This window comes from Balaenoptera musculus, chromosome 4 (genome assembly GCF_009873245.2).
Source record: "Balaenoptera musculus isolate JJ_BM4_2016_0621 chromosome 4, mBalMus1.pri.v3, whole genome shotgun sequence".
Classification (NCBI taxonomy): domain Eukaryota; kingdom Metazoa; phylum Chordata; class Mammalia; order Artiodactyla; family Balaenopteridae; genus Balaenoptera; species Balaenoptera musculus.
Window position 1 is genome coordinate 89,018,375 of NC_045788.1, and position 22,177 is coordinate 89,040,551.

Consider the following 22,177-nt stretch of genomic DNA (forward strand, 5'->3'; position numbering starts at 1 on the left):
GTCACATGTGTTAGTGTATAACCGTACTCTTTACATCAGATTAGGGAACCCAAGGAGAGCGGCAGACTAGGAATTCCTCTTACTGTAGCTTCTGTGCTTTTCAGATGCTACAGACTTGAGTTATAAATCACACATTTAAAGTCCCAAGTGGCTGGACACTCTGTAGTCACCTATGAGTTACTGGTGCTGTGGCGAGTGGTCACAGGCACCTATCCCCTTTGTGCCTTGAAGAATATGGTAGCCCTGGTAGGAGAACAAATTCAAGCATTACTAGGTTTCTTCTTTATTCCAAAGCAAGGGTTTCTGAGCTGACCTTGGCGTGCCTCTTTATCTTATAGTTACTGGACTATTGTACATTTTTCCTTCTTTCTCTTCCTCTTCCATCAGATTGTTAGTTCCTTAAGGGATCAACATATCTTAAATGTAGACCACCCATAGTACATACATACAGAGTTGACACTTGGTACATATGTGTAGAATTGGAATATGATATTCTGCTATTAGGGAGGAAAGTAATATTTTAAAAATATACTAAAACTGTTTTTAAAACATTCCCAGATCCATAATGTTTACATGGTCCAATATGAAAAAAAACTAAAGAAAACCATGCAATCCATTATCTATGATACAAACAGAAGAGCAGTGGTTAATGAAGTATCCCTGGGACAATGTGAAAAAAAAAGAAAAATCACTGAAGACAAACTGAATAGTCTTCGTGTGAAACTGACAGTATTATTGCAGAAACTTCAGCTGGTAAGAAATGAAATTTTATTTGAGTAATAGGAACACACATTGTGTAGAGAGCGCTGGGCTAGCTTCCTCTCCTAATGTCATCCACTTATGACTTTGGATGAGTCACTTAACCGAGCCCTAACTCTCTCTTAATGGATATTGAAATCACAAATAAATGAACTTTGAAAGTATAAATTAGAACACTGTTTTAAAGGTCTATTATTTTTTCCCTTTAAAAAATCAGAATCTTTGCTTGTGCTGTTGGTATAGTTCGATCATGCTGTCTCCTCAGTAGCATATTTCCAGTAGGAAATTTTTTCTAATTTTTTCAGACAACAAAATATTTTAATTTTTATCCTAATACAGAGGTTAAAAATACAGACTCTTCTAATCTTAGGGGAGAGGTTAGAGAGATTGGAAAATATCATGTAAGTATGAATTACTGTTCTTCTTGTTTGTTTATATATTTGAATGCATAAAGAATTGGGCTTCTATGATAGATTGAGCCAGTGAGGAAAGACCCATCTTCTACTACAGCATATACAAATGCTGGGGAGAAAACATCAAAAATTAAAGTATATATATCCAATGTTGAAAAGTCTTTCTGTAGATGCTAGAAATAAATTGAGAAATCAACAGTGAGCCCAGGAACTATGTCTGTGTTTCTCAGCTTTCCTTGGGGTATAAACAAAGGTTGTTGAGTGGGACTCCTAGGAAAGCTCCCTAAGGAGGGGGTCAGAGAGCTCTCTGGGGGCCCGCAAGGGCAGGTCTGTGTCTGGAGCAACTTGGCATCATATACTCAGCACCCAGCACTTTGTGTTGCTTCCCCAGCACTGGTGATGGACACCTGGGCACTCTCTGGGCTACCTCAAGACTAGCCTTTGGCTCAGTTTATTGTCATGGTAAACTGGAAGCTCCTTAGATATCCTCTAGCCTGCTTTAAAAAAGTATATGGAAATAGGGTCTGACAGGGAGAAAATTGTCTCAGGACCCACACAAAACTCAGACATAGGCCCTGAGTCTGGGACAGGAGACAGGTCCTTCCTGGGCCATGCAGGGAGAGGGGGCAGGAGCTGTCTCCCAGAGAGACCTGCCTGGAGGTCTGGAGGACGGCCTTGCCCATGAAGGGGGTCGCAGAGAGACAGACGAGGAAACTTGTGCATCAGTATTGAATATGATGAGCATGGACTTTGAAGCCGACTGTCTGGTTTTAAGTGTGAGAGTTCATTGCTCTTTCAAAAACTATGCATCTTTGGATTTTCTGGGATTTCTCTTATATAAAATAGAAAATAAAAACACAGAAAATATTTTTGATTAAGTATATAGCCAAAAGAGAAGATCCCTCTCTTCTTGGCTGGTCTAGGCAACAGTTAAAATGTTTCATTATTAAAATAAAAAGGATGATTAAAGCTAACCATTTTCACATAATGGTAATTACATTTGTCCTTCTGTCAACAGTACTACCTAAGCCAATTTGTGAGAGTGGGATTTGAGTGGAGGTCCTTTGGGTTCTTGTGGCTGCAGAGGGTGGCGAACGTTTTTGCATGTAAAAGGTCTGGTGGAGCCTCACACATGGTAGGGTTTCAGTGATGACTGTTGTTTCACTAACAAGAACAACTAGAGAGACCAAGGAAGTTCTTTATCATAGTAATGGAATACCACTGTCTATCAAGAAAGTTCATAAAAATTATTTGGTTCTCACAATAGCAAATCTGTTCAGCTAGCAAAAAAAAAAAGAAAGAATAGTAGTTTACTCTTCCTTCTGTGTCAAACCCCTGGGTTCCCTCACAGTAGCCAGAGTAATTATACTAACTTAATTTGTTTTATTCACTAGTAAAGAGGTGAAGGGCTTTAGCCCACAGAATGTGAAATGTTTTATCCAGTATCATTGGAGAGGTACTCAAAAGGCTCCTGCCCAGATATGTTTACTCTCATCCCCCACTTGAAATTTACATTTTCAGTGCCTTTAATTGCCCGAGCAACTACCATGGAGTAGAGCAGACACATGAGATGCGGTGGACCTGGAACAGACGGTTGGGGCAGCACATGAAGAACCTGGGGACAGGATCAACCTGGAGTCCTAGCAGGAAGTCTAGTCTGCCGGGTAGAGGACAGGAGCCAAAGGATTAGACCAGACTGAACAGGCTGAGAGCGGTCGGTGTCAGAAAGGGTCACACAGGGCATTCCTCAGGGTCAGTGGATATTTGGAAACCCTAGTGAATATCAGTATCATGGAAACCCAAACAGGGTCCTAGTTACAAAGCTGGGACTCAGTACAATTCAGGCTTGTTAGAAGACTGAGCAAATCTAGGGCAAAGGGAGCAAAGCAAAAACACATTTAATGGAACCAGATGAGGGATGGAGAAACTATGATAGTGCCAGACACTTATTGGAAACAATAATAACATTGGGATTATTTCTGAAAGGTCCTTCCTAAAAATTCTCCTATCCATCAGCGCAGTTGGAGAATGAGTTGATCCCATGGTTGGGCCTGAGGGAGTGAGACTTAGGTCAGTAAAGAGGGAGCATTTGTCCCGCTGTTCATGGATCAAGAAGCTCAAGGAAGGAGATCTTGAGATTACCCCAATAGAGAACTGAGGGAAAGAGAAAAGGGGACAGATCAGGGCAGCAAGCCAAAGGTTGTGGGAAAAGATGCTGCAGAGGAAAAAGGAGAAACAGAGAAGTCAGAATTTGCCTGCCCATCTGTTTTGCCTCTAAGGCTAAAAATTCATGAATTTTAAGATGGAAGATGAGAGCCTATAACAGAAAAATGAGATGAGGGCGGGGGCTTTAGGAATATGACAAGTAATTAAATAGAAGGGGAAACCCCCCCCCCCAAAACACAGTTGCACTAATTTCCGCTAAAGAAGAAGAAGAAGAAGAAAAAAAGAAGATTCAAGTTCCTAACCACTTGTGAGCATAAAATGAGATTAAATGCAAAAACATTTCAGAAGGTTAAAAGCATTATTCAAATGCAAACTGGGTTTTGTTGCTACATGAATCATAGGGAAGACTGGTCCAAGGCCACCCAGATTACAGGAATAAGCCCTGTAGCTTCTTCCCCTCCTATGATTGTTGCTTCTCTTTTCCAGGGCGGTCCAGCAGGAGACCTGGAGCAGATTGACAGTTATTTAGAAGCTTTGCTTAAAGAAGATAATTTCCTTTTTCAGAATTTTAAATAAAGTGACTGCAGGTACAGGACATAGTCTCCTTTCAGAAAAAAAGGAAAGTACTTCTCAAAATTAAAAGAAAAGACATTCCATTTTTTAAAATGCAAATAAGAAAAAAAGAAGATTCTTTAAAAAAAAATCTCCTCTGCACTTGTTATTGTAAAGTTCATCTTGTTTAACAGTAAGAAAATTTTATGTTTTAGAAATGGAGACTGGTTTACAATTTGTATGTTTCCCAGTTCTATTCCCTAACTCTTCCTGTTCTTTCAGAAACCATTTCTAGAGTTCTCTAATTCCCGTGAGCTGCTAAGAAAGATGGAAATGTCATTTAGGCTTAAATTTTGTTTTCACTAAAAAGATTGTAAAAACTGGAAAACAATGGTTTGTAAGAGCCAAAGAACTACAGAATCACCTCCTTTTGAAACTTGAGTTGAAAAAGAAAGACATTATACCCCTTCTCCACTACAGCCAGTACTCAGTAAAGCAGATAATATACATCCCAAAAGAACTTTGAGATATATTTTATGTGATAATTTTACTATTGAGTTATAGTAAAAGAACCAATCTTCTAAGCATAATATGAATACATATTACATATATGTAAGAATTGTGTTTTATATTTTCCTTGACAACTGTTTGTTTTATTTGTTTAGAAATGTCTGCAACTTTGGACAAAAGCAATAAAACATTTAATAGTTGTTTGTGTAATTGTATAATTTTATTTTTATGTACATGCACATAGTACAAAATTCAGAACATGTGAAATGGAATACAGTACAGTGAAAAGTCTTCATCCCGTTCTTGTCTTTAGTTACTTAATTACTCTTCTCAAGAGGCATGGTTTTACTAGTTACTTATGAATTCATCCAAAATCAGTCAATGTATATAAAACCATATAAATCATTATGTGGATATAAATATGGATGTAATAGCATCCAAAATATGCTTTTGTTTTTTTCCACTTAATATATCTTCAAGATCATTCCATATCAGGATCAGTATAGGTAGCGCTGTCTCATTATCTTTAAATTGCTCTTTATTATTCCATTCTATAGGTGTACCAAAATTTATTTTAGGTAAATATCCATCTTATGATGGACATTTACATTTTTCTTTTTTTTCTCTTTTATAAGGCTTTTGCTTTTCTTTCTTTTTTAAAAAATTTTTAAAAATTTATTAAGGTATAGTTGATTTACAGTGTTTTGTTAGTTTCTGGTGTACAGCAAAGTAATTCAGCTATACATATATATAATAGTTTGCATTTGCTAATACCAAACTCCCGATTTATCACTCCCCCTCCCCCCCTCCCTCTTGGCAACCATAAGTCTGTTCTCTATGTCTGTGAGTCTGTTTCTGTTTCATAGGTAAGTTCATTTGTGTCATATTTTAGATTCCATGTATAAGTGATATTATATGGCACTTCTCTTTCTCTTTCTCACTTACTTTGCTTAGTATGATAATCTCTGAGTCCATCCATGTTGCTGCAAATGGCATTATTTCACTCTTTTTTATGGCTTTTTTCCCTTGTGTATATATGTACCACATCTTCTTTATCCATTCATCTGTTGATGGACACTTAGGTTGTTTCCATGTCTTGGCTATTGTAAATAATGCTGCTATGAACATTGGGGTGCATGTATCTTTTTGAATTATAGTTTTGTCTGGGTATATGTCCAGGAGTGGGATTGTTGGATCATATGGCAATTCTATTTTTAGTTTTTTGAGGAATCTCTATTCTGTTTTCCATAGTGGCTGCACCAATTTACATTCCCACCAACAATAGGAGGGTTCCCTTTTCTCCACACCCTCTCTAGCATTTGTTATTTGTAGACTTTTTAATGATGGCTGTTCTGACTGGTGTGAGGTGGTACCTCATTGTAGTTTTGATTTACATTTCTCTAATAATTAGTGATATTGAGCATCTTTTCATGTGCCTATTGGCCATCTGTATTTCTTCTTTGGAGAAATGTCTATTTAGGTCTTCTGCCCATTTTTTGATTGGATTGTTCGGTTTTTTGTTATTGAGTTGTATGAGCTGTTTATCTATTTTGGAAATTAAGCCCTCATTGGTCACATCATTTGCAAATAATTTCTCCCAGTCCGTAGGTTTCTTTTCATTTTGTTTATGGTTTCCTTTGCTGTGCAAAAGCTTATAAGTATGATTAGGTCCCATTTGTTTATTTTTGCTTTATTTCTATTGCCTTGGGAGACTGACCTAAGAAAACATTGATATGATTTATGTCAGAGAATGTTTTGCCTATGTTCTCTTCTAGGAGTTTTGTTGTATCATGTCTTATATTTAAGTCTTTAAGCCATTTTGAATTTATTTTTGTGTATGATGTGAGGGTATGTTCTAACTGCATTGATTGACATGCAGCTGTCCAGCCTCCCCAACACCACTTGCTGAAGAGACTGTCTTTTCTCCATTGTATATTCTTGCCTCCTTTGTCAAAGATTAATTGACTGTAGGTGTTTGGGTTTATTTCTGGGCTCTCTATTCTGTTCTGTTGATTCATATGTCTGTTTCTGTGCCAATACCATGCTGTTGTGATTACTGTAGCTTTGTAGTATCGTCTGAAGTCTGGGAGGGTTATGCCTCCTGCTTTGTTCTTTTTCCTCAGGATTTCTTTGCCAATTCTGGGTCTTTTATGGTTCCACATAAATTGTAGGATTATTCTAGTTCTGTGAAAAATGTGATGGGTAATTTGATAGGGATCACATTAAGTCTGTAGATTGCTTTGGGTAGTGTGGCCATTTTAACAATGTTAATTCTTCCAATCCAAGTGCATGGAATATCTTTCCATTTCTTTGAATCATCTTCAGTTTCCTTTATTAATGTTTTAGAGTTCTCAGCATATAAGTCTTTTGGTCAGGATTATTCCTAAATAATTTTTTTTTGGATGCAATTTTAAAAGGGATTGTTCTTTTACATTCCCTTTCTGATATTTCATTGTTAGTGTTCTTTTTTTTTTTCATGTTTACATGTTCTCATCCTTTTGGATTTACATGCACACAACAGTGAACATTCTTGTAAATAATGTTCATTTCACACATATGCAATTATACTTGTTAAATAAACTTCAGAAGATGCATTGCTGGGTCAAAGGGTACATACAGATATTATTAATAGATATTGCCTAATAACAGTTCATAAAAATTGTATTAATAAACACCCTCCAGCAATATATTAATGTCTGTTTCTCACACCTTCACCTACCCCATGAATTATCAAGCTTTCTTAAGTCATTGATCAAATAGGTGAAAAGTGGTATATACTTGTAGCTTTAATGTATATTTCTTATGAGTAAGACTGAGCACATTTTCATGTTTAAAATTCATTTGAATTTTCAAATTTGGCCTTTGTTCATTTTTCAACTTGGTTATATTTTCCTACTAATTTATAGGAACTATTTTCATATTAGGGAAATAATCTTTTTTATATGATGTGTGTCACAAATGTTTTCTCATAATTTTTCATTTTTTAATGTTTTTATTATGTTTTGAGCCATGTGAGATTTTCAAAAATGTTTGCTTTAATTTCCTTTCATTTATGGCTTCTGGGTTTTTTAGTCATATTTAGAGAGTACTTTCCAATGCTAATATTCTAAAGAACTTTTACATTGTTTTCTCTAATGATTTTGATAATCATATTGCTAAATCTTTGATTCATCTAGAATTTATTTTGCTGTAAGGAGTAAGTTAGAGATCTGACTTTGTTGTGTGTGTGTGTTTCCACAATAATGTCCCAGAATTATCAGTTGAATAATCAATCTTTTCCCCAATGATCTGCAATACCACCTTATTGCATGTTAAATTCCTATTTGTATTTGCACTGAGTTCTAAAACACAAAAAAATCTCTATTTTTTCCCATTGATTGTCTCATCTTTTCTCTTGTTGGGTCCATGTTGCTTTGGTAGGGCTAGCTAATAATTTTATTTTTCGAAAATTTCCTCTGTATCTTTGTGTGTGTAATTCTTATTCAAACTTAGAATTAGGTTTCAATTCACTACCTACCCCTCAAATTTTATTTGTACTTTGTTGGGTTTGTGGTTAGGGAGAATTGCATATATATGTATATATATAAGTCTTTCTACCCAAGACCAAAATATGCCTTTCTATATGTTCAGGTCTTCATTACTGACCTATATTAGTATTTAAAATTTTTCTTCAAATATATCTAGTATATTATAGTTATATTTTTTGTAATTAATTAGATTTATTCTATGGCCTATTAAAAATGAATCTTTTTTCCCATTATCTTATGACTGGTTAATGTTTTATATAGCAAGATTTCTGATTTTGAGATATAAATATTGTATCCAGTGTAAGAATACTCTTTATTTCAAGTAATCATTATGCAGTTTTTTTTAAAGCATAATTTATATGATCAAACAGTTTCTGGATCTCAGGTTCTTGCATTGTTGATCTATACAAAGTTTTCCTTCCACAGGGGATTTTCTTGGCCCCTTAAAAGCTTTCATTATCTTCCTCTGCCAACATCAGTATCCATTCTTCCTTTAATCTAAAAATTGGTGATTAATGAATGTTAATGGCGATAAGAAGTCAATGCCTCTGAACATTCTTCTGGCAGACATTTAGAAAGAGTCTGAAGGGGGACTTCCTCAGAGAATGGTTTTTGAAGATTTTTACAGGATGTTCCTCATATTTCCTAACGGAATATTCCCAAGGGCTGAGTCCTCATTATCTCATCTTCTCTCTTTTTACTCTGCATAAGAAATCTCATCTACTCTAATGGTTTCAAGTAATACTTCCAAATGAATAAGTTCTAAATTTCTATGACCTGATTGAACACTTCATTTAAATCTAGTTATGAAATAGAAATTTTCTATTGAAAGTCTATATTGGTATGTTTGACAGAAAATTAATCATAACCTCTCCGCTTCCTGTCAAGGCAGTTCATTTAGGCCCCAGTGGCGCCAGTTCTTGGAGGATCTGGGGTTTTAAACAGGTAATCAGTTAGGACTAAGGAATGGGGACTAAAGTAGTAACTAGACTTATGAACTGAGTCAACATGGGAATCGGGGTGGGGTGGGGAATGGAGTAAGTTTAGGGGAGGAGAGCCATGTTGGGACCAGATGACTCCAGGAGGAAATAATATAATTCTGTTGCTCCTAAGTATGGTTGGTAGCAAAATGGCTTGGGGACCACACGGGGCAATTCATTTCCATTATTAGACCATGGATACAGTTCTTAGGCCCATTGGATCAGCTCTGAAGTCCACTGGCAATTTGGGCTTGGCTGGGACCAGATAAGCTCAGGAACTAGAGTGGGATAAAACCAACAGGCAGAGGGTATGGCTAGATGCAGGTTTGAGAGACAAAAGACAAGATCAGAAAGCGGGGGTGGGGCGGGTGGGTGCGGGCAGTGGCAGGTACAATGCCGGAAGACACAGCCCCATATCTTCCTTTATCTGCAGTCTACAATTTACAGCCTACTACATCTACAACTCTTCTAACTACTTATTATCTGGTTATCTCTGCTTATTTCCCTCTCATACATAGAATTCCTTTAACAATACTCAGAATGTTTAATTTTTCCGTGGCTTAAAAAGATGTTCATCTAAATTTATCTTCACAATATTCAGATGTGAGAAGGCAGATACTCTTGATACTATTTTACAGATGGGAAACTGAGACATAACCGAAGTAACAGTTCAATGTAGTTAATAAGTGGTAAACAAAGCCTAGAACCCAGACTTTCTGATTGCAACTCTAAGTTCCTTCCATTAAACCCCACTGTACCACTCAATAATGTAGGCATAACTTATGGCTAACGATATGGCAAGGGTTACCCTCTAAAATACTGTCTCTGTCCTTTACAGAAAACTCTCTCTCTGAATGGCAGTAAGCAACAATCCCATCAGCTAGTAAGTGACCTTGGTCTTAAAATTGTACAGGTGAATTAATCTCACTGGCTTTCTATTCTTATTTAGCCTATAGCTAAATAATAAGAGGTTTAGAGTAGTTTCTAAGTGCATATGTTAACCTCAAGTTTTAGTGAAGACTGAGGGACTAAATCCAGAAAGACCTTACATGAAAACAGCCGGAGAAAACCTGTAGACTGTGAATCAGGATGGGGAATAGCGAATCTATAGCTGGTGGTGAGACAGCATCTCCTGCTAAAGAGACCCGTGTGTGGTACAGAAAACTTAAAATGCAATATCCATCCGGTCTGCAAACACTGTGTGAGTTTAAGACATGCTTGCGTCTGCAAGGTCTGAATCAAAAAGCCAGTCAACATGTTGATCAAATCTGTAATACCGTTGACAAGAACAAAGTAAGACTTTTACTTATCATTTGGCTATGATTCTCCATTTCCCTCTTTCTTCAATATAAAATAGCCTAAGGTAAAATGTGTGTGTTCCACTGAATGGGGAGGTCTTCAGAGAACCCACAGCTTGTAGGTGAGTCATTAAACACATTTAGCACTGCCAGCATGAAAATAATTGCGAACTAGCCTCTCTGCCCTTGGAAATGTTCTGCATGTAGGGAGTTATTTTAAAACCAAATTAAATCTTGGCGTGGAATTCTAATGCTATCCTTTAAACAAATCTAATAAGTGCAGATTGATTTACAAAGACTGTTTTCAAAGTATTTAATGCATTGGTGACATTTTATAGAAAAGCAAATTACAGGAATCTGCTTTTAAAAGTGTGATTGCATCTAGATTGGCAGATAAATCAATACAAATTAGCCAACATGTTGTTCATACTCATAACAAAAGTTAGAATGCTTCATAATCCTTTTCTTTTTTTCATATCTGACCAATTTATTTTGGGGAAAAACAAAATAATTTACAGTTTTAAATTCAGATAAATATTAGTTTCTAAAGATTGTTACTCAACTGTTGTCTTGAATTTACTCATTCCTGAGCTGCAGCACATTTAATTTCATGTCTTAAAAAAATATAAAAATGAGAAAAGAAAATATGGAATAGAAAAAAATAAGACAAAAAAGTGACAATCTGAAATACTAGGCTAAGTTCTTCCTGTCTGCTTTTCCTTGTACATTTCAGTTGTTTTACCTGTGGATCTGTATATTTCAAAATGTGCTGATGCCGTCTAGAATAAAAGGGAAGGGGAAATACTACTGGTAGAAAAATAGATGACTTTAGAAGGCTGTGCATGATAATAGAAGATAAAGAAGGGATAATTAATTCAGTACAGTTAAAACAACTGGCTGTCCGTTAGGATGTATGGAATCTAATACAGCCTTTTGAGCCCTTAAGCCAAAAAAACCAGATGACTTAAAAGGAGGTAACAGCCAGGATGTGGGGAAAATTAAACCTATGCAAAATTAACAGCTATTTTAATCCTTGTAGCAATGTCAGGAACGTTTCTTTTAGGACATTATTGTCCTTTGTTCTTTGTTTTCAAATATGAATTAAGGACTGCCTGCTTATCATGACTGTTTCCCTCCTCATAAATTTTTACTTAGTGTAGTTGCAAGCAAACCTGGCTGTGCCCCTGAGGAGCTTACAAATCAGTAGAAAAATGAGGCAGATTCTGATTTTGTTTTAACTCTGAAAAAGGTTTTGGATATGCTATAGACCGAATATTTATGTTCCCCTCTCAAATCATATGTTGAAATCCAAACCCCAGTATGATATTTGGAGGTGGGGGGTCTTGGGGGGGTGGTTAGGTCATGAGGGCAGAGCATTCATGAATGGGATCAGTGCCCTTATAAGGAGTTCCCAGAGAGCTCCCTTGCCCCTTCCTCCATGTGAGGACACAGTGAGAAGACTGTTGTCTATGGGAAATGCGTTGTCTATGGGCCCAGGAAATGGGCCCTCACCAGACACTGAATCTGCCTATGCCTTTGATCTTGGACTTCCCAGACTAAGAAATGTGAGAAATAAATGTGTTTATACCTTCCAGTCTATGGTATTTTTGTTGTAGCAGCCTGGACTAAACAGGACGACCCTGTGTGCACACTGGCATGTTGTCTCTCTTTGTCTCTGCCTGTGTACGTATCTCTCAGCTCTCTCTCCCTCTCTGTCATTCTCTATGTCTCACTCATGTGGCAGCTGCTGACCCACTGTGCCTGCTGTGAGCGTCCCAATTTCACAGTGGAAGTCTGTTGCTCTAGACAGCAGCTTCTCAGGCTCTGATGGTGGTATTCCTGAGAGTTTAGAAGATGAACTATCAAGTTCTTTAGTTATTCCCCAAAGGTGTTGATGTCATGTCCCAGGCCGGCAATTTTGTTGTTAGCCCAATGTTTGTGGAAGCACTGTGGGTGTCAGTGGTTCATATGCAAGAACAGGAACATGCTGTCGAGGAAGCAGGCACAGACAGTGTCCAGAGTGTCCGGGGCCTGTGTGCCACTGGAGTGAGAATCCTCTGACAGTCATGGGATGGCCAAACCCATCTCAGGAGCTCAACTGAAATGACTTGGAAGTTCTGCTCTTTATGATTTGTCATAGAGATTTCATGTTTGCTTAGGAAGCAAGTAAACCTAGGCAGGCAGTGATGACTGATGCCACGAAGGGTGTGGAGATCTCAACATAAAATCAGGTCGTAAAATGAGAAGAGTAAGGATTGTTCATTATCAAGTGATAGCGAGAAATGATATGCAGTTATGCATAGGAAAACAAAAAAGCCACATGTTTAATCAGATCAATAAAACTATCAGCTGTCCAGAAACCTGGAGGATTTACTCTTTGTAAGAAGCTCCTCTGCAGTTTTACTATTCTGGATAGACATCATTCTAAAACACTCTCCTGCTTCCTCAAAGTGCTGGTAAAACATTTTCTTGATATTAGAGTCATTATTATGAACACTGGTTATTTCACTTATGAAATGCCAAGAAGCACCTATGCCTATTGAAGTTGCTGGAGCTAAGTTCCCTGATGTCAAAAACCCTGAAAGTATGCACTTTTTTTGTGTGTGTGTGAATAATATTTTATTTAGTCATTTTTGTTTACAACAAAAATATGGAACGCTTCACGAATTTGCGTGTCATCCTTGCACAGGGGCCATGCTAATCTTCTCTGTATCGTTCCAATTTTAGTATATGTGCTGCCGAAGCGAGCACAAAGTATGCACTTTTGTTGTGTTTGCTCTTACTGTTTTTCTGTCCCTTTCCCTGCTGTCAAACACACTTTACCCAGCTTTCCGATTGTTATAATACTAAAAAGCTTCCAATCTCTTTCTACTCTGCCATTGCTAAGTGGCTTGGGCTTGTACTCAAGTTAACCAAGACTATTAGAATAGTGCTTAAAGTAAATAGATTCCAAAATTTAGAGTATAAAGTTTATAACTATTCCTTTGGCTAATCACACACATTTGCAGCCTGCTCTTTGGCACTCAGTAAAAAGTTAAGGCTTTCTGAGTGCTTGTGATGTACCTACCCCTGTTCTAGGCACAGTACATAGACTAACACACTCAACATAATGATAATAACACCTGCTTTACAGTAGTGGCCATGATGTTAGCACCCCGGACCTCCAGGGAAGGTAATTGACCAGGGCCCCAGGTGCATCGCTTTGCAATCCATCACTGCAGTTGAGCTGAGTCTGTGCCCAGGTTTAGAATACGACCAGTGATTGAGTGCAGCAGAAATAATAAGGTCAGCCCATTCCTAAGACAAGGGGACTCCTCTGTCAGCTGGCTTTGGCTCAAGGATTCCCTGGCGGCTTTGTTGAACCATAAGTTTCAGGAGTGTCAAGGACACTTCCACCCAACCTTCTCTTGCTCTCTTCACCTGGATCAGATTAGCATCCTGGTCTGGCAGCTCGTTCAACCTTCCCTGACTTCCTTCTTGTTTCCTTCCACACAGCGTTTTTCCAAATAAAATCCTTAAATTGGGATTGATAGGTCTAATATCCTGTGAGTGAGAGTCACGGAAAAACAGCCCAGAGAAAATGTAAGATGACATAACAAACCAGAAAAATCAGACACTATCAGACACATGTTTCACAAGGGCCTGGCACAATCAAAAATAGAGATCAACCTACAGCATATGCTGAGAAATTTTGTAATTTTCATAAAAGGGGAGAAAATGGAAATCAAATTAGCATTGAGCTTCTTAACACCTACACCGGAGACTAGAAGTAAATGGAGAAAAGCTTCCAAAATTTTGAGGGGGAAGGTATGAGGCCAAATCAAATGTGGGGGGGGGGGAAAGATATTCAAGGACTGAAAAGTTTTACTTCACATTTATTTTTTATTAGGAAGCTACTGGAGCAGGTGCTCCAGCAAAATGAGGGACTAGATCAACAAAGAAGGAGAAAATGAATCCAACATAGGAAAACAGATGTGGGCAGTCCAGGGTCATGGAGAAGGGCAGTGCAGATCAACAGCTATGCAGAAAGCCCAATGTGCTTCTCCTCCCGATTGAAAGGAAGAAGGGGGACTCAGGGAGGAAAACCTGAAGAAATGACATTGATGGATTATCTACTATGTTTAAGGATTTCAAAAACAGTATTAATTCATTAACTGATATTTAACCAATCTGATGTGGTACATTGGAAAAAAGTTATAAGGCTAATAAGCACAAAGAAAACTATTGAATAGATTTAGAATGAAGCAATTACCTTCTTTTATTATGAAAATTTTACACCTATTCTAAGTAGAATAATCTAGTAATCTTGCATAGACCCATCATCCATCTTCAACAGTTAACCAAATTTTATCACTTTGTTTCATCTGTCCTCCTGTATTTTTCCCAGGGTTTTTTGAAAGAAAAAAAATTACTCAAACATTGCGGGATTTCACCTGCAAATACTTCATTATTCACCTGTTACCAATAAGGACACTTTTTAGGCATAACTACTATGCCATTATCATACATGGCAAAGACAACAATAATTCCTAATGTCATCTAATACCTGGTCTATGGGCAAATTTTCCTGATTGTCTCAAGCATACTTTTTAATTTTTCCTTGATTTGAGTTTGCATCCAAACAAGGTCCATACATGAAAACAGGGGGTTATGACTTTTAAGTCTGATTTTTCTATAATAGTAGTTTCCTACCTCCCTGCTCCATTTATGCTATTGAGTTAGTAGGAAAAGTGAGTCATTGATTCTGTAGAATATCCTACATTCTAGATTTAGTTGGTTGCTTTCTTGTGTCATCTAATTTGCTTTCTATTCTTCATATTACCCATAAACTGGTATTTAGCTGTTGAAGCTTAAATAGATTCAGATTCATTTGTTTGGTAAGAATACTTCATAAGCACATAATTACTGGTTGCCTCACTTTTTGTGGATTGTCCATTAACTTCAGGAGGTGTCAGCACGATGAGGCAATTATTAACTCCATGTAAAATAAGGAAGTCAATAATTTTGGTATACCAATGAGCTATGCAGAGAACAAAATTTACCAGAGTTGTTAAAATCAAACTCCTGACTTTTAGATTCATCTACAATTGTGAGAGTATGCAGGAGGAACAGTGGTATGCTGGGAAATGTGTAACAACTAGTTTTCTGGGGGGAAATAGCCCTGGTAACATTTGCTGGTTTCCATGGCATAAATACTCCCACCATGGCCAATTCCAAGCTAACAATCATTTAATACTTGACTTGCAAATTTTCTGAAAATTTAACAGTCAGCTCCTATCAGCAGGTAGAATAAGCTCCAGCACACCACTGGGATGTGTATAGGGGCCATAGAGTTAAATACTTGTCACTTGCTGTAACAGGAAGTAAATAAAGTCTAAAATTGATAAATCAAGACATAAGCAGAATAAGCATCTCAATGGCAAACATGTAAATAAAAGAAAAAATAGCCCCAAAGTTCAAAGTTTTAAATTATAAGACTTTTAGTTTAATTTTAGATATGTATGTGTATGATGTACATGATAAAAAATTAAAACTGATTTTTAAAAATTTTATAACAAAAAAGAAATGGAAAAAATGATGGTAACACGCAAGATATTAGCAAATCTTTGTAGGTGAGGTCAGTGATGGAAATGGCTCTCCTCAAAAAAAAAAAGGTCTGTCTCTGTGCAAGGAACAACATAGATTCCTTCATTTCTACAACTAGGAATTGTCCATTCCATTATGGAAATCCTATGGACTTGAAGCTGAGGGTCTAGCCTGGCCCAAACTTGGTAGTGAGTAACCTCGTCAAAACATGAAGTCTCCATTAAAAAGTACAACATGATGTTTTCTAGATCCCACATATATGCGTTAACGTATGATATTTGTTTTTCTCTTTCTGACTTTCTTTGCATGGATACCAAGAGGGGAAGGGGGTGGTGGGATTGATTGGGAGATTCGGATTGACATATATACACTACTATGCATAAAATAGATAACTAATGAGAACCTACTGTGTAGCACAGGGAACTCTACTCAGTGCTCTGTGGTGACCTAAATGGGAAGGAAATCCAAAAAAGAGGGCATATATGTATACGTATAGCTGATTCACTTTGCTGTACAGCAGAAACTAACACAACATTGTAAAGCAACTATACTCCAATTAAAAAAAAAAACAACTGAAAAAAAAAGTACAACACGATGAAAGCGTGTGGCTCTCGTGGCCAGTATTAAACCCACACAGGGTGAGACCGTGGGACTTGAAGTTAAGTGGGCTCCAAGGACTGACCAGGGCCACCTCCTCCCCCCACATTTATGCCACTGATTTGCTAGGGAAAATGAGTCATTGCCTAATGACTCACTGCCAAAGAAGAAGCTGATGAAAGGCTGAGGAGCATTCGAGCTGGGTCTGGGCCAGCGCCAATATTCCAAAAACAAGAAACACTGTGAAATTGTAGATGTTGTTGCTGGACACTGGTTCCTAAAAGGCAGTGAAAGTGGACATGGGCTGCACTGTTCTCACCTAAGTATCCACATGCTTCACCTAGAGATGGATGCAAAACGCCCAGTTGCCTGGAAACTACTTCCTATACTAGACATGACCCTGCGCCCTGGGCTCTATGCGTCCAGAGTGCATGACACTGAACTTACTTCTGCTGAAGTTCGGGCAGAGCCTGGCAATGAAGGAGCACCTAGCACTGCTCTTCGTCCTGTACTCCTTGCATTCCAGCCACACTGCTTTCTTCACGCTACACCTGCAGTTTGCCCTTCTTTGTGTCTCTTTTTTCTTTTTAAAAGCAAGTGGTACATGAATTCATCCTCATGAAACAGCAGTGCAGAAACTGAATAATAAAAATGAAGAATTAATCATCCCCTTTAAATCCCGCATGCTTCCGCAGACTACGCACCTAGCACAGTGGCATAAAGTGGATGTTGAACAAATATATACTGAGTCATTAAATAAAATAATAAGGGAAGTAACAACTCCAGTACCCTATCTTTTATACATGGACTTCTTTCCTTTCCATTCCTCTCTCTCTCCTTCACTCCCCCTTTTCCCCATATTTATACCAAGGAAGGCTACTGTGTCTTCCAAATTTTAACCTAGTGCCCAACTGGAGTGATTATCTCAAGGGAAATTTTTAAATGTATTTTTTATTTGTGCAGCTGGTAAGAATTTCAGCTCACACACTCAGGCATTTTAAAAATGTAACTTTTGTTTTTCATAATAAAATTAATTTATGTTTTGAGTCCCCATTTTACCAAGGAGATTTCTCCCTCCACTTACCAGGGTTGCATATAAACCCCACGGGTGCATCTAAAACTCAGGGTATTAACACAGGTCAGAGGAGCATCCGTCCACACTGGTATTCACTGAGACAGAATCTCTCCTCATCTCCTGCTTCACTTAGAAGGCTGCCGTCTCCGCACGGCTAGGCCTCCTGAGTCAGGTTCTCTCTCAGTTACTTTATACTCCTAGGCTTGGAAGCCTGTTAGGCTGGCTCAGGGTTGTCTGACTAGATACTCCTTACAGACTTTCCTCGCAAGCTATGTCAGGTTCAGGGGAACTTGGTGAGCTTCTAGCCAGTAAATCACAAGTGCTTCTGCTCTTACATCTGCCAGCCACACCTGGTGTGTCTCCCCCCCTCGCCCCCCCCCCCCGCCCCTGCCTCCAACTAGTCTTGACCCTCACAGAGCAGTGCCCCTAACCCACTGTCTTGTAATTCTCTTTTCCTTCCCTGTTCCACACTTCCCCAGCCTATGGAATTTTTATCTAGCTTGAGAGTAGCCAGGAGAAACTGGCTCTAATGATGTGTTCTTCCAAATCTTTTGTTTGTGGCATAAACTTTATGCTCTGAATCCCAAATGGCTTAAACTATTGAAACTCAAGAGCTAAGAATGAACTCTCGATTTCTGCTTTTCTGTTACAATGACTTATCTCTCAGGCAATGAATGTCTTTACTGAATGTGGGAGGGCTGGATGATAGAAGGGATTACCAGGAGCAAAGTCACATCCTTAATACACAATATTACTACCCCACTGCATTTGCAAAAATTTACTGAGCTCCTGGGAGGCATGGTGGAAGGAAGGTAGGCACAAAGATGATATAGGAATTGATCCATGTCCTCAAAGGAGTTTACAATCTAGTGAGATGACAAATGCATCCTCAAAAAATAAAAGTTAGTAAATGAAGAGTCAAAGATTGAAAGAGGGAAAAGCATTGTACTGACTCTCTAGCTTCAAGGTTCCAGATGAGTCTTGGGTATTATAGGGCTGCTTTTAAAACCTGCCCAGTATTGTGAGTAATGGTCCAGCCTATTCCTAGACAGGCAAACTGGATGGAAGGGCCAGGGGAACTCCTCAATCCCATCCCAGCAGGGCAGGTAATTGCAGAAAAATCACACTCAAATTTTGAAGGGGTGTGGGGATGGGGGTGAGCAGGTAGGTAGAAGATATGATTTTCTGTGCCCCCAAAGAGTTTACAGTCTAGTGGATAAAAGTCATGTCGAGATTAAATGCCTTAAGAAGAAAATAAGGCAGTATAATATAACAAACTATAGCAGGGCTGTGCTATTCAAGGTACATCTACTGGGATCAGAAGATGCAATGAAAACTAAGTTGCCGAGTTAGGAAAGGCTTTCTGGAGAAGTTGAGGTATTTTGAGATCTTGAAAGAAGTGAAGAGATTGAATTATTCCTAAGAAAAGCTAACAGTTGCTGAACATTTCTATACCAGTCATTGTCTTAAACACTTTACACTTATTATCTTATAGAATCCTCAACAATAATGTAAAAGTAGGTACTATTTTTATCATTCCCATTTTACAGATGAGGACACTGAGGCACAGAGAGGTTAAGTAACTTGCCTAAAACTACACAGCAGAATTGGGATGCTGGCAGTCTGACTCCAGGGGCTTCACCCTAAATTGCTATGGTATTCCACCTTTAACAAAATAGTTGAGTATTTCAACAAAGAGAACAGCTCAAATTAAAGTACAAGGTAGGAGAGAGAAGGGTCAGTGGGGACCTAACTAAGGCAGAGGGTTACTGCTAGAGCATAACTTGGAGGCACACACTCTAGGCGCCTCACCTATATCTTTTGCTCCATGCAGACAACCAGTCTGTTGCTGGGACTACATTTATTCTTACATTGTGGCTGAGAAATGAGGCACTCAAAGAACCGAGATGCCAGGAGTGACTTGCCTGGAGAATCTCAAAGCAGAAAACCAGCCCTCGGTCCCTCTGGCTCCTGATCCACATTCTTGCTGCTGTAATAGGTGTGAAGGTCAATGCACAACCCTCAGGGCCACACCTAGGCATCTGGGGATGAAACCGTGGGTTAAATCCATTTCACCTGCCTTCACTAATCAAGGTCATTTTAAGATTTGCATGTCCTCCAAGCTGCACGTAGCCTAAATAATAAGATGTTTGCCAGAGTTTTTGTCCAGAAACTTGGAGTCAGCTGTGCCTAGTTCGAGCTGAGCCGGTTAAGATGAGATAGGACCACCGACCATCCAACTGGGCATGCGCGAGTGTCGCTCAGTGACCTTAACGTGCAGAGGCCCGTAGCCTAGTTACGCCTGCGCAGAATGTCGATTACCGCACCTTTTTCCAATCACCTTTCCCCACCTCTCCATGCTCCCCATGCCTCAGACCACCCAGCTGCTTCTTTCCTCATCCCATAAATATCCCCGCCCCTTGCCTTCTGGGGGCAAGATTTGAGTTCTGTTTTTCTGTCTTTTCGTCTGGCTGCCTTGCCGCAAATATATAACTGTCTCAAATCTCGGTATCTCAGCATCGTGGCTTGCTGTGCTCAGGGCTAAACAAACCGTAACTGGTGCTCTCCAAACAGTGCCATTGTCAGCTCTTAAACTGAATCCGGGGTTCTCTAAGAGTAATCTTTTGTTAGGTATGTACCTGCAGGAGGGCAGGGATGAGACCATTTCTAACAGGCAGAAGTGGGTTAACAAGTCTGATTACCGGTACAGAAGAAATGGTGGGGGGAAATGGACCTAAAAGACTTGTCAGAAGCTTTGGCTCCTGTAAAACTCTGAGGGCTTACAAGGGAGGTAGAATAGTTTCTCTAAATTTGTGGCTTTGGAATTCAAATTCTTACCGAGTCCCAGCTCGTACCACGTGCCCGCTGCACGGCAGGCCAGTAAGTCAGGCGATAGTGTTGGGGCCAGAATAGAGACTTTTTGGAAAGCCAACAGACCAAGAAGATGGCGGGCTAATGTCCTAAAGAGCTATCCTAATTCGGGGTAGAATTCAGGTCTCCTGCTAAGGAAAAAGCAGGATTGCAGACTTCTTAGAGCCGCTTGGCCCTGAAGGAAAGCATCACATCTCTTCCTCTGCTTGCTCAGGTGGGCTGGATCACAGAGCTCCAGCAAAAAATTCAAGTAGTTAGCAGTTACTTTTTTACTTTACCACTCTTCTCTCTGCTTATTCGAAAGGTTTCTAGGCTAAAAGTGAATTTATCTACAAGTAATGTCCGTAACTAACCCAGGACTACGGGATGGGAACTTTCTTAAGGGAACTTAATGAGCTATTCGGGCATAAGATACATTTCTTTCTGTAACGCTTAACTTCTGACGTGTAGGGCTAAAGTAGTAAAATACATAGGCTAAAGAATGAGGGAAACAGTTTCAATGTGGCGTTAGTTCTGTTCTGTTACAAAACCATAAATAGAGCGGTGGTTTGAGCCAGAAAACATTGTCAACAAGGATACATTGGAACGCTAGGATAAAACAAAACCGCCAACACAAATTCTCAGATTATTTAAATTAGCGACCTCAGACAAATCCTGGGAATCAAGCGTGAGGGAATGGTGAGGAATTTTTAGAAACATGGGTGATTAACCTGTTTACAGAAGGAAAAGTGAGAAGGGCAAGCTGTGGGATTTAATGATGACTGCAATGTGATAGCTTACCCATAATATGTACACAAATCAAACCTTTGCTTTAATATATCAGAAGTCCTTGCTCTTTTTTAAGGAGCCCTTCTGAGAATCTCTTAAATCACCGGCAGGTCACCGTAGGGCCAGTGGGGGCAGTACCTCGGCAAGAGTGGGATTGCTGGGCTCCTGGCCCAGCTCTGACCCTTACTGCTGTGTGTAATCGTGGACAAGGCGCATGACCTCTTTGTGTCAAAGTCTTCAATCCCAAAACTGAGGCAAAACCTATACTGCCTACATTATCACTGAGCTCATGTGAAATAATGTTGGAGAAAACTTTGAAGATATGTGTAATAAACAACCCACAAAGGGAGGGGATGTTTATCTGTAAAATGCAGGTAACACTGACCTCAGCCCCCAACAGAGATTAACTCTCCTTATTATCAGCTCCAGTTATACTTCCAAACGCCAAGATGTGCCTACACGTGCAGGGGTTGCTTTCCTGCAATTTCTTGTCTTTTACTGATCTGAGTGCATCAGACATTCACCTTGCTGGTTGGGACAACACTGGCCCTATGTAATGGTTGCCAGTCACAGAATGAAATTAATTACATGGGAATCATCTTAAGAGTTTTGACTGTCTTCTTAATCTAACCCAGGACACCTGAAAGGGAGCCCCAGCTCTACTTGACATTCAGAAGTGACCTTTGGTTATCTGGTTTCTTAGCTTCTCTTTGTGTGAGAGCCATTAAAAATTGCAGTAGGCAACCTGGCTTTTTAACTTGTGTCATAATTGCTGCTGATTATTAACCCCCTGGTTGCCCTGCAGCCTGTAATACTGTATCTGTTTGTCTGGCCTACAAGGTGACTGCAATTACTGCTGCTATTCACAGGACACATCTCCTGGAAACAAATGACCATCTATTCGATTGTAAACAACTAGGCCAAAATCTCTTAATAAGGGTAAAGACCAAGGCTACTAACTTCAGAACTCCCAGCATAGACATTCTTAGGAAGCATTTGTGGGTGATTAATAAAAATACCTCATTTGTTTAGCACTTTAGAATTTACAAAGCATTTTCACATATACCACCAATTA

The 22,177-nt window shown here is 39.0% G+C and overlaps 2 protein-coding genes and 1 non-coding gene across 3 annotated transcripts in view; 2 read left to right on the forward strand and 1 right to left on the reverse strand.

The window, feature by feature from the left end:
* Window positions 1-4,195, forward strand: part of MORC1 (MORC family CW-type zinc finger 1) — a 239,008-nt gene extending 234,813 nt beyond the window's left edge. Inside the window, 4 exon segments of the mRNA XM_036849689.1 lie at window positions 559-753; window positions 3,825-3,904; window positions 3,906-3,925; window positions 4,173-4,195. Coding sequence (XP_036705584.1) covers window positions 559-753; window positions 3,825-3,904; window positions 3,906-3,925; window positions 4,173-4,195 — 318 coding nt within the window.
* A 5,801-nt stretch (window positions 4,196-9,996) lies between these two features.
* GUCA1C (guanylate cyclase activator 1C) overlaps window positions 9,997-22,177 on the forward strand; it is a 31,427-nt gene continuing 19,246 nt past the window's right edge. Inside the window, 1 exon segment of the mRNA XM_036849690.1 lies at window positions 9,997-10,200. Coding sequence (XP_036705585.1) covers window positions 9,997-10,200 — 204 coding nt within the window.
* On the reverse strand, window positions 12,850-12,956 carry LOC118895079. The gene has a single exon (XR_005019852.1). It is a non-coding gene; the product is annotated as a U6 spliceosomal RNA (small nuclear RNA).